A 13,742-nucleotide genomic window follows, 5' to 3' on the forward strand; every position below is an offset into this window, starting at 1 on the left:
AGATTTTCTACCCTTATTTGTTTGCTGACAGATTTCACTTTCTCTACCCTAGGCCTAGAGATACTTAGTTCCCTAGAGATCAGATAATGGTCTCTTTCATCGAAAAACCTGTACATTCCTGTGCCTGTTGACGAAAATTTGGAACCTTTCTGTGAGAAGTGCCCCCTCGGCCAGTATGTGAAGTGTAATCCCACAAAATATGGGATAAAGATCTTTGGGACTTGCAGACTGGTGTTGTTATTACATGTGTAATATGGATGTGTACATCAGTACAGGACCAACTGCGTGTCCATCTCTGCAGCTGATGTTGTAAAGCAGTCAGTTGCTCCTATCAGTGGCACTGGACAGAATATTTTTTGTGATAATTGGTTTATGGGTGTTCCTCTTGCTAAGGATTTGCTAAAATATCGTATCCTTACATGCACACAAACTATGCTTCTCAACAAGTGAGAACTGCCAAAAGAAATAACCAGGAAAAGAGAGATAAAGGAGAAGTACTCAAGTCTTTTCGGCTTTTCGAAGGACATGACTGTTGTTTCGTATGCGTATGTGTCTGGAAAGATTGTTATTGTGGGATCAAAAATGCACCATGGTTACAAACTTGATCCACAAAACGGAGCGGAAGCAAAACCTGTAATGTTCACCCGATTATAATTTACATAAGGGAGTTATTGATGTTGTGGACAAACTGGGTGGAATATACACTGTATGAAGGATGAGTAAATGTTGGCCACTGACCGTGTTTCTTTGTTATGTTAAATGTTGCTGCCATAAATGCTTTTGTCATTTTTAAGAACCATGCTTGGCCGGAAAATACTTTATCTACAAGGGTGTTCCTGAAAGAGCTTTGTATGCAACTAACCAGGCTCCGTGTAGTGACCCGAGTATCTCTGAAAGACCTGCCCCTAGAGGCATGAATCGCATTGGTGGAGTTGAAGGGGAGCAAGAGCAGAAAAGGCAAAAGAGAACATCTCGTCGTTGTGAAGAATGTCCAAGACAAAGAGACAGGAAATCACAGACATCACGCTGCAACTGCAACAAACTGATCTATAAGGAGCAAAGCTTTACTTATTCCGAAGAGTGCGCTCTGGATAAAGACAAGTACCCCCCTCCCACTGCTCCCGGAACTTCCTAGTGAATTTAGTGTGTGCAACAGCTGATTGATACTGTATATTTTTAGTATTAACTACGTGTTTCAGACAGTTAACCTTATATTTCGCATTCCATTCCTTGTATGACTCATTATTTTTTCTGTTTTGAAGGAATTTTACAAGCCACATTTTGTGCTGTTATTTCTAAACTTTTTCTCAAATAAGTGTGTGCTCAAACTTTACAGTTTTCATGATTTATTACCCCTTTTGCCTAACATAAACAAAATAGAATATTTTCTCAAAGAATTTAGCAGTTTTTTCTGTAATTAGTGAAAACTTAGAAAAATACATCTGGAAAAATGTGCATATCAAATTATGGTTCTAACTGATGTCTATTGATCAATTGTGTAATAAAGTTGTGATAGAAGATTAGTGAAGGAGTTGTTTTATGTCAGTAAATTACAGAAATCCCAATCACTATCATAATTTATGGAGTATGTTGTTTTAAATGCTGGGGTGTTTAAGACCTCACACATGTGTTTGAGTCCTATAATTTGGCGTGTGAGTTGAAGGGTTAATAATCACACAAACATCGTCCACATATCTCAGCCATAGCTCTAACCCTTGTATTTTATCTGCTATCTCAATGAACTCGAGGTGATCCAAATAAATATTTGCTGATATGCCTTAATATTATTTCTTATATAATCCTCTTTATGTAATAAGACAGTGGTATTGCCCTTATCCACTTTCGTTATTATAATCTCATTCTCTTTCATTTTCTTATCAAGCTGAGCCCATTGCTACAAACTTATCCATTTTATGAATTATATTACTGAATTAAAAGAATTTATTCTCCAATGTGAAAATTAGAATTTGTATAAATTCTTTGATTTCTGTTTCATTTAACCCACTGTGTTGAAATAGATTATCTGATTATGTTAATCATTTCTATTATTGGTATATTGGAATACATACCTACAATGTCAAGGCTATGAATGGAGTTCACTTTGGTCAGTGTGGTCTTCTTTGTTTTACTATAAAAATCAATGTTGTTAACTAAATTTGTTTTACTATTGGACCTAAAATGTTTCTTAAGATTTTTTTAAAATTGTGCAATTTTGTAAGTCAGACATTTATGATATTAAACACTGGTCTGATCGGTATATTCTCTTTATGGATTGTTTGGCTGTGCTCTTAGAGTGGGCAGTCCTGGGTTCATAGACATCAGTCTTTGATACCTTAAGCATCAAGCAGAAAATTAGTTTCATTTGAGACTTTCTTCTATTTTTGCATTGAATTGGTTCCATCTTTTTAGGAATTTAAAATTATTATTAATTAAAAAATCAATTGTATTCTTAATATAATCTTCTTTATGTAATAAGACGCTGGTATTGCCCTTACCCACTTTCGTAATTATAATCTCATTCTCTTTCATTTTCTTATCAAGCTGTTGTATACTGTTATGTGTTTTGTCCAAATTTACCTCTTCATGTACCATTATTTTGGATAGTTTTTTCTTTGCCTCATACCTAGCCACTTCTTGTCAGTCTACCGGAATGTTGGTTATAGCTAATTCAGTTTCTGCTACCATTTTGACAACCTCTCTCTGTATGATTTCTTTTGAGTATAATGCCAGTTATGTTTTAGACATTTTTCAAAATTATTATATCTCCTTTATTAAAATTGGTTAAATTTTTAAATGGTAGGAAAAATGTTTATTCATTATTCGTTTGATTGATTGTTGAATTGGAATATTTATAATTATTTTCCTGAGGAAACATTTCATATTTATTATCTAATGTTGCCTGTTTCTCTTTAGAGCAGTGAACTTTGATTGTTCTGTGTTAACTTGGGCCGAGTCCCATACTAAGGCTGGTATTTCTTTTGTTAGATTCAAATGTATTTTATAAAGTGTATTATTTAACTTAGTTTTTTGAAATACAAAGATTTAGTTTGGCTTCTGAGCCAAATTTTATTAAGTTTAATCTATGTTTTTCTTTCATGTTAGTTTGATTTACCTTTCTTCTTAAAAGATCTGAGATGTTTTGGAATTAAATTGTGTGTGTGTATTTTTTGAGAGATGTTATATCTTTAGAAATGCTAGAAAAATTGATTTTGATGTTCTTAAATTTCTTAATTAACTGTTTTGCCCGGCTTGTATATTCAGATTCAACAAATTTGATCATTTTAGTACCCTCAGTATGTCCATATTGACTAGTTTCATATAATGTACAACAGGTGATTGTTTGGTCTGCCCATTCTCGAAAGCCCAGAACAACGACCGAGAGAATGCGTTGTGCTGACTACATTACCCCTCGTAATCTGTAGGCCTTCAGGCTGGGCAGCGGTCGCTGGACAAGCCAAGGCCCTTTCAAGGGCGTTAAGTGCCATGGGGTTTATATACATTGGATTTCATGAAATCGGGAGATTGTACGTTCGGATCCCCCTGGTGTCTGGTTGGCCATTTTTTCTGTACTTTATATCTCTTCTGCACACACTAAGTGTACTAACACGACATACTATGTTGAAAGTCATTTTCTATTACAATGTGGTCATGAAAATTTAATATTCATTTTCTTGTTACTGTTTGTTTTCTTGTATTTCACTTACGCATAGGCTCATTAAAAATCAACTATCATACTACCAGATTTAAAATCTTCATCTTGTTATTACTTAAAACCCTTTCTATGATAATTTGATTTATCATTAATTTAAGGATTTAATTATGTAATTTATTCTGTCAGGTCAGATGAAGTCATGCTTTGATGTTTTTGGACTTGATTTTAAACAGAGCAAATCAAACCTCCCGTCATGTCCTAGAATTTCTTCTTCTTTTTCTAAAATAAGAAGAAAATCTATGTTACATGGACTAAATCAAGTGCAAAACTAATATTTAAGTATGAAAGCACTTGAACTTACTGGCCTTCGGTTCAGAGGGTCCCGGGTTCGATTCCCGGCCGGGTCGGGGATTTTAACCTTAATTGGTTAATTCCTATGGCACGGGGCTGGGTGCATGTGTTGTCTTCATCATCATTTCATCCTCATCACGGGTGTCAAATAGAAAGACCTGCACCTGGCAAGCCGAACCCGTCCTGGGATATCCCGGCACTAAAAGCGATACAACATTTCATTTCAACAACTCTGTTGTGCAGTTATAGCTTAATTTTGAATTGAACCTGTAACCTGAACAATGAGTGTCATAAGGGATCTTTTACATACCAGAACATGGTATGATTCTACCTAGGTACACACATTTAGTATCTGCTGCTGGTTTGTCCAGATGGTAGAACATCAGGCTCATGGACCCAAGTGTGTGTGTTCAATATTTGCTAAGTTAGTCTAGTTTGGAAGGGCAGTACAATATTTTGGCAGTGCTTTTCATTGCTGGCATGTTAAAATATCTGGTGGTGCACCCAGTGTCACCTCCATGAATTCAACTCAGCTTTAGTATTCGCCTGGGTAGAGTTCCTCATTCAGATCAATTGGCATATTGACATTGATGAGCAGGCTGCCTAGGTGGCACCAATACAGAAGGTCTGCAACTCTGTAGCTGAGGCAGTACAGTGATTGTCAGTATTGTTGTTCTTAGTCACCATTTTGTTCTAGGCCTTCTGCGTCTCATTCTTATTGACCTTGCTCTTATCCCTTCTTGCAACATGAATCAGTCTGCCTCCAGTTAGACATGTGATTCCATCCCCATTCCTTTCTTTGTACATCTCATCAGTTGTTTTGTTGAACCCTGTTAGTTTCAGTGGTCCTATTAACTTCCAAATTATTTTTCTTTCTACAATATCCATGCTTTTGGGGTCACTTTTCATCATTTGTATGCAACAGGGTCTTACACGATAGCATTGAAGATTTTTACCTAGACGTGCTTAGAGAGTGATTTGACTTTTACGTTCTTTCAGAGGGAGGAATAACATCAAAACGCTGCCTGTATTTTCATCTGTTCTTCAGGATGTGGTTTATTGTGATTGCTTCTCAAATCGCTTTATAGTTTAGAAAATATTCTGTCTTTAGGAAACCTAACAGTGTCTCGTGGGTATGTTCCCATGATCTTGGGATACAGAGGCTCAAACTCTAGCAATTATCCTCAGAATCTGCTATAAATCTATAGTGTCATTTCTATTATGTACTTCTCCCTCACCTCATTAAGAACACAGTTTCTGGCATTTCTATGACATTAGATAGAATTGTCTGAACGTAAATTCTTCAGTGCTCTCTGGTGTTAAACTTTGTCTCCTCCAGATCTTTTACTGTCTTTGTTATCAAGGCTTGTCCTGAAAGCAGGAAGTGATATCTGCAAAATCTGGTGATCTCAGACAAACTTTTATATAGACACAAAGTACTACTCACTCATTCATCACAATATCTCGAGTACAACCAAACTAATAAATCTGAAGCTGAGCCATAAAGAAACGGCAAAGAACCCGTTCAAAAGATGGAATCTCTTAAGGACAAAAGTAAGTGGAAAAAATCGAAACATAAAGGGGAATTTTTATCATCCATAGGTTACGGGCTACTCTGATCCATAATTTTTTAGCCGCTTGGTAGCAATTCGTACATCTGACCACATCTCTCACAATCTTGTGGCAGGCAGATAATATATGTTTGATATGGATCTTTTGGCAGCTTTGCCTTTCGCCTTGCTCTTTTGGTTGTAAATGAAGATTTCTTTCTTTCCGATGTAGTAAAAATGTCACTCTATTATTCTTGGCAATAATACTGGTTCTTTACTGTTTGGTTGCTACATGTCATTTCTCTTTGCTTATTTAATACAGAACGCAAGCTATTATTAGCACGAAGTCAGTGAGTATTGTAAACTGTAGGTTCAAGCTGTATTCTAGACCACCGATTTGTTTACTGTGCTTGTTTGATACAGCTTGTGAACTGATGGCAGGCAGTGAGTTGTTTCCTTTCCTCTTGAGAAGGAGTAATTCTGCTGGTACTTTGTTTTAGTTCTAATAGTAATGAATTAGCTGCTAATATCCACTCTGAGAGACATGGGATGATCTAGGAAAACAGACTTAGAAGTGGCCATATTTCACTTGTATATATTAATACATACAATTGTAAGAATTACTTACCAAATTTTGAACCCTGTTCCGAACTACATGAAATTAATATCTGTCCTGCCGTGTACACTGGTTGATGCCATACTCTTCCGACATTATCGAGATAAATCAAGGTGTGTTCATATTTTATTTAGATGGATGTTGCCTTTTCGTTTCAAAGTGTTTCAAATTTCTGTAATATAAAATGGGTCGGTTTTCTGTGGAGGGCAAGTAAAAATCCTCTTATGCATCAAAGAATTTATACATTAATGGCTTATTTTAAGCTGCATTTCATTTCTTCTTCTGTAACTCGCGTCATAAAATATATACGGAATAATGTAAGTTAGACACTGTTCCTTCTTCAGTAAAATGAATAAATGAATGATTGACTTTAGTTCAGTTATCTGACCTTGATCATGGGCTCATTGCATGTATTTACACATACTGTACATTTAAATAGTTACTTTACACAATTGTTCGGAGGTGGTAGGCATCAAACTAATCCACAGGTTACAAGAAGTGATTCGCAGAATATTACATTCTCTTGTCGATTCTTCTTTTCTTGCAATGTATACTTAACCTTTCTGCTTCAGCAACCACTTCCCTAATATGTGTTGCTCTCATAGAGTAGCCTTAATCTCTTCCTCTTAAAAATTGCTTTCGTTATGCCAGGTTGTGCACCGACCTATTCAACAAAAGGACTTTGTCTGTTTGCCGTATGCCATGCAAATTTTGTGCAATTCTCCTTCTCCCTTTCATTGACAAAATTTCAGCAAAGATATTGCGACACTTGTCACTATCATTACAATTACATTCTCCTTCATTATCTCGCATATCTTCCAGTGATTCAGGAGTGCAGGTCTTGCTTACCCCTGCAACACAGCATATTCCAATCTCCACAGGTGAAAACATCGCTTGAAAAAACTGACATAAATCTATCTCAGTCTACAGGAGTAGTTTGCATAATTTGGAATGAGAGATGTGGATTATTAGATATAGAACTACTGCTCGAGGATCTGGAAAGGATCAACATCGAAGAAAACCACTTTGCCATTGTTTTTCAGCATGTCCAAGAACTAATGTGGGACAAAATTCTCTTTGTCAGACACTTAAAATCAATAAGAATTGATGGGACATTTTAAATATTAAATGTTTCACCTATCCAAGTTCACATTTTCATGTAACTCAAATTGCGCCAAACCAGAACAAAATTATGTACGTTTTCTTCATAGACTCTTGCGACTTATCATATGACATCTGCGAAGCTCTGTGAATTAAGATGTTCATAGTCTTCCTATTTAACAGCCTCCGTGGGATTGTTTAATTTTAAACCATATTTCACTAAGCTATTACAGACTGAGTTTAACAGTTGTCACCTATTCGTCTTCAATTTCTTGTACCCTCTAAAGCAATATCTGCTATTATCTCAGTTAAACTATCCTGTTCTATTTGGCGCAGTATGACAGCTCTGACAAAACCGGTTAATTTATGTCCTTATATTTTGATTTAAGTACCATTGTTCCTGCATTTTGTCATAGCTGTCCATACTTCCTTACTTCACATGTGTTACTTCTAATAATAAGTTTGTGAGTCTACCCAGCTTTCAGTCCTATGGAACAAATTCTGTCTGAATACAAATACCGTACAGACAATATTTGCCAGCGTCTTGACACAGAAGGGATTCATCATCTACAGAGATGTGTACCGGATCTCGTACTCTTGACAACAGCCACGGGGCTGATAACCAAGATAAGCCTATATATATATATCTATCTTTAATCCCACTATCAAGTTTGACTGAGCAAGAGGCTACCCGGATTGGGTCACGCACCTATCAGCTTGAATTCGGGAGCAAGTGGGTTCGGACCCTGTTGTCGAAAGCCCTGAAGGTAGATTTCCGTAGGTTCCCAATTTCACAGCAGGAAAATGCTGCGACTGTGCCTTGATTAAATCTCGAACGCTTCCTTCCCATTCCTAGGCATTTCTCATCCTATCTCCATTATAAGACCTGTGTGTGCCAGTGAGACAGAAGATAATTTAATAAATATATCAAATTTTAGACATTTGGTAGCCAGCCTGAGTATGTAATGCATCTTCGAGCCCCTATCTCTTTTATTGGGTAAAATACCATCTTGAATGTAGGACTGTAATTATCTGAATGATACATTCCGGATTTGTGATCGCTGAAATGTTATCGACATTTGTGATCAGTTTGGACTTAAACAGTTTTTCGTGAAGTCTCATACCATAATGGTGCTGAAAAGTTCTATTTGAATATTCAGAAACATGCTTATTGGCTTTAATGTATTTAATTTTCTTGAGAATGACGACATCTGAGATTTCTAAATAATTTATGATACTTAGCTAGTAACTGCCTGCTTCGCTTTTTAACACTTTGACTTTGTGGCAACCTACAACTGCTGCTAAAGTATTATTAACTTTTAAATGCCTAAATTGCTATCTCTTACAATTGTATAGTTTTCAGTTAATAGGAATGAGGGTTCGTCAATATACTATCATAAAATATTGACTTAATTCCAAGCCATTAACTGAGTCTCCAGTGATTTCATATTTCACCCAAAGTCGTGAAATTAGCTACAGAGGCTCCTAAGAAAATTTACTGTAACAGGATATCAAGCTAATGAATCCTTTGAGATAATATTTAATAGTTTCCAATCATTGTGTAGAGTGTTTATGAGACTCTGGCTTATCAGTTTAAAAGGTTGTTCATTATTTCTAAGGTAATATAACCTGGGGATTTCTTCTGGAAAATGGGATCAAATGGACACATATGTAAATTTCAAATAACTGGTGGTGTGCTTCAGCATTAAATACAGCAGTATTTGAAGTATATAACAAATAAGCTAATTTTATCTGTATCTTTTGCTTCATGGGTAAGTAAATAAATATATGAACAAGTAAATATATAAATAAATAAATAAATCGACAGCTATATTCTGCTCCCTTCTGTTACTATGTACTGTTCCTCTGGAACTATGAAAATCTGTTTTTCTTTCAGTGCAGAGAATGCAGCATTATTCACGCCGCACACTGATGAAAGAACGCATTGTTGTCCAGTGTGCAATATGATGTTTCCTATGGAGTATGTTCTAAAGAAACACATGTTACATCACTCTAAAGAAGTGTTGAACTCTTGCACTGAATGCTTCAGAACTTACACGAAGCCAAGTGATCTCCGAACGCACATGCTTAGTCACTCCGGATTAATGCCGTATCAATGTACTAAATGCAATAGTAAATTTTCCAAACGTAGTTATCTCCGTAATCATCTGCGCATTCATTCGGATGAGAGGCCACACAAATGCAAGGAATGCAATAAGAAGTTCCTACGGCCTTTTCAACTTCGACTGCATATGGTGGTTCATTCACAATTAAGACCATACAAATGTGAAGTGTGCATCAAGACCTTCACCAGGCAAAGTCACCTAAGAACCCACATGGTAACACATTCTCTGGAAAAACCGTATGAGTGTGATGTGTGCAATGTCGCTTATCGTCACAAATGTAGTTTGAAGCAGCATATCCTTATTCATTCAAATTGTAGTATGTACAAATGTGAACAATGCAACGGTACATTTAGTCGACGTAGGTACCTCGAAAACCATATGCTTGTGCACTCTACAGAAAGACCATACTGCTGTGAAGTATGCAACAAAACGTTTTCACGGCGAGGATACTTACGAGGCCACATGTTAATTCACTCAGGTACAAGACAGCACAAATGTAGTGAATGCAACAAGTGTTTTACCCAGAAATGTGATCTTCAAAAACACTTGTTAATTCACACTGGTATCAGGCCGTTCCGATGTCCTGAATGTAATAGCTCGTTTACGCAGCGTGCTCACCTCCGGAAACACGTTGCAATGCACTCCCGAGTGTAACATTACCGTTGTGGGAAAGCAGAACTTTCTTGTCCGCACGTTAGGATCGGATGCATTAGTACATTTTCTCTCATATGTCTCAGCAACCGATAGAGAATGCCCCGGCATAGGAGCGGACGTCACGAAACCATTCTCCCGTTAGCCAACTTGAGGTTGCTATGTAGCTCTTAATATAAATTGTTGCACCAGCATACGTTCTTAGTTATGTTTTCATTTAGAACCTAGTAACAGAAATAAAACATGATGTCCAGTATATATTCAAATCAAGATATTACTTACGCAAAATAATGCAGGATAATGTTAAGCTTTTTACATTTGTATTTTGATGCTGCAGTATTCCCCCAACGAATGAAAAAATATCACTAAAAATGAAAGATGTTCTCTTGATATAGTTGTTAGGTACTGACAGTCTGCCATTACGGAACAACATATTGAATGTGAGACAGTTTGTTGATTAATTAAACGGTATTCAGTTCACATACTGGCAATTTTTAGTTTACTAACCGACACAAGTAACTTAATTAGAATCCCCATTGTACATTATAAGACTTTGAATAATTACCCTGTGAGGAATTTACATACTGTACATAGCGATATTTCAGAAGAATATTGTTAAGGAGAGTTATTCTGTACCATTATGATAGCTATGGAATACAGTGTGTACTTTGTTTAAACCAAGTATTCGAAGTAATGCATTGTCAACTGGGTACTTTGACAAATTCCAGCAAGGCTCGTTTTTTCAGTATTACTGAATTTTGGGAGATGTATCTTGGAGATGGACATAAGGATATTGAATAACAGTATTACAGGTTATAATACATAGTGTCACTTTATTATTGGTAAGTTCTATAATTAAGTCAAACAAATTATTTTCTCACAATACTTTTTATGTAATACTCATAAACAATCACATTAGGATTACCAAATTCCTTTTTCTTCATCATACAAACCTTTTTCCTGATAATGCGTGATGTGAAATGAAGGTCACAGACCTGAAAATGGTAACAAATTGAGATAATCTTTTTTCTTTTCTATAAAGAAAAGATGCACGTATGTATGTTACGCATTCTTCACGATTGGGACTTATAACGTATATGCAACACCTAGAGGTCCCATCATCATAAAATTGCGTTCTTTGTGAACAGATTTCAGATGGCACTTGACTTTTGGAACTTGCTAGTCCACGTCTAGGTAGGAAGCATCATACCTGTGTTCTTACTTGTCAATAGGTGGGAGTTAAATAGTTATATCTAAGCTGTGGTATAAAGTTGACCATCTGGGCACCGGACAGCAGTGTGGTATGATAGACTTGATTTATTTTCCGGTAATGCATTTACAGAATTGTCAAAATACACACTTTTCACTCATGAAAATGCAGCGTATCTATGTACCACATTGTCACCACAATTACAATCCATAAACACAGAAAACCCAAGATTCCTCGTGAACGGTAAGAGTGCCACTCATAGTTCATCAGGCAATGCTGAGGCCTTCTCTACCGATAGTCACGGTGTGGCTTGTCGATAATAGTTCTAATATCAAAAACTGGAGGACAGTAGCCTGCAGGGTGGCCGCCGACGAAGCAGCCGAATCTCTACCGTCAATGCTTCTTGTTTGTTAACCTTAATTATTTTCTGACCAAAGTGTCAAAGAAATATGATGCAGTACTTAAAAGGGTTTATATGGAAGTGTTTCCATGTTTGAGTCAACGAAGGGACCTACTGTCACGTTTTGTATTATCTGTAGGTGAGACATTTCAGTGGTGAATTGCGGAAAGTGCAATATACTTAAACATGTGCAAACGAAGGAATATGAGGAGAGTTTGCAATGTGTAGAACGGAATGAGGAACTGAACTGTTCATGTCAAAACCAAGGTGCCTGGCCTATATTTACGTAATTTGTCATCGGAAATAACTGCCTCTAAATTGTAACGATATGTGTGCTCTAGCAGCTATCTTTACGGAAATGTGAATGAATGGTAGAGAGAAAATTGTATCAAATTTGCAGGCGAATGCGTTTCCTTTTACTACTGATGGCATCAATAAAAGCGACTTCCTTATGTCCTATATGTGTAATGTTTTACAGCCCTGCCTCGAAACCTTTCGATTTAAATATATCATTTATAAGCAATATGGACATTACAAGTGACAACTTACAACCCTACTTCAGCCCTGCTTTGAAGAACATTTCGCCAAAGACTACTTTCTCCTTAATTTTAATTGAGCACTTCACTTCTGAATATACGTTCTCAACCGCTCTTATCATCTTTTGAGGCACCCCTATCCTCCTCATCATTGCTGCGACAGCCCCTCTGCTCATTGAATCAAATGATTTCTCCAAGTCAATAGTAGTAATGTATGATTTTCCATTTTTCTTTTTACAAATTTTTTCCATTATTGTTTTCACTACAAAAATATTATCAGTTGTCCTCATTCCTTCTCTAAAACCTGACTGAAGTCTCTCCTAATCGATCTCCCCTCCACCCACTTCATAATCCTTTTGCCAACACACCTGTGTATATTTAACTTAATGCATCCAACAACGTTATGCCCGTATAATTATTCGGGTTAGATTTCTCTCCTTGTAGATTGGACAGATCACTCCCTCTTGACGAGATTTGGAAAACTCTCCCACTTCAAACATTCTGTTAAATAATTTAACAAAACTTTCTAGGATATCATTATTTTTCGGCACTTGCTTCCAAAATTCGTTAGCGATACCTGAAATCGCTCCTAATTTATTTTTCAGAGCTTTCCCAAAAACCTTACTTTTATCAATATTTCCTTATCCAATGCAGGTACAGTACACTACAGCACTACCGGTATTCCGTTTTCTTCTATTTTCGGTCTCCACCCGTCTTCATCACCTACTAATTTCTTATAATACTCCACCTAGTTAGCCTGACTTATTTCAGCCTGCCGAGGAAGTTTCTGCATTCTAAGGTCCTCTTAATTGTACTCCATACTTTCATACGTTCATTCTGTTTTGAATTACTATTCAAGTCAACAACTTTGCATCTGCCATTCCCACTTAGTTGTATACAGTACTTCTCTATATTATTTTCTAGAGTTACGAAATTCAGTCCAATGATTTTTTCCCCGTGCTTTCTATACGCATTCAATAGTTTCAGTATGTCTGCCTGCATTCATCATTGTACCAATCCTTTCCTATTATCTTCTTCCTCTCCTTTACACTCATCTTTTCCCTGCCATCTTTACAGTGTTTTCTATTAGTGTTACTGCCGCACTGGTTAGGTTATTCTCGATCATTGAGTTTATTGCACCATTCACACTCTGACCTGTTTCTCCCTTACAATTATTCATATTCCTTTCCTTTAGCTCCTCTCTCCACCTGTATTTAGTAACTGATATTTCTTTGAATTTTATCGTGTTGCTTGTTAATGCCCTGTCCTCAATATCATTTACTCTGACAATAATTGGTAGGTGATGTGACTCTCTCCACTCCTTAACCTTCATGCTCTTAATCATATGCAACGCACTGTCTCCGTTATATATGTCAGCTTCCCTAGTTCCTTGCCATACCACCATCCATTAAAAAATATAATTCTACCGTACCACACAGCTCTAACAACTTTTCTCGATTTTTATTACAGCCCTTATCCTGACCTACTCGTTTTCGTACATAAATTACTTCTACTTCTTTGCGTACAACGGCTTCTGATCCGCAAACGT

General features: G+C 36.6%; 1 protein-coding gene across 1 annotated transcript in view; it reads left to right on the top strand.

The window, feature by feature from the left end:
- Window positions 1-12,009, top strand: part of LOC136884855 (zinc finger protein 708-like) — a 29,549-nt gene extending 17,540 nt beyond the window's left edge. The window contains exon 5 of the mRNA XM_067157143.2: window positions 9,168-12,009. Coding sequence (XP_067013244.2) covers window positions 9,168-10,050 — 883 coding nt within the window. The 3' untranslated portion in view covers window positions 10,051-12,009. The remainder of the gene's footprint in view (window positions 1-9,167) is intronic.
- The last annotated feature ends 1,733 nt before the right edge of the window (window positions 12,010-13,742 follow it).

Source organism: Anabrus simplex, chromosome 13 (assembly GCF_040414725.1).
Source record: "Anabrus simplex isolate iqAnaSimp1 chromosome 13, ASM4041472v1, whole genome shotgun sequence".
NCBI classification, from domain to species: Eukaryota; Metazoa; Arthropoda; class Insecta; order Orthoptera; family Tettigoniidae; genus Anabrus; species Anabrus simplex.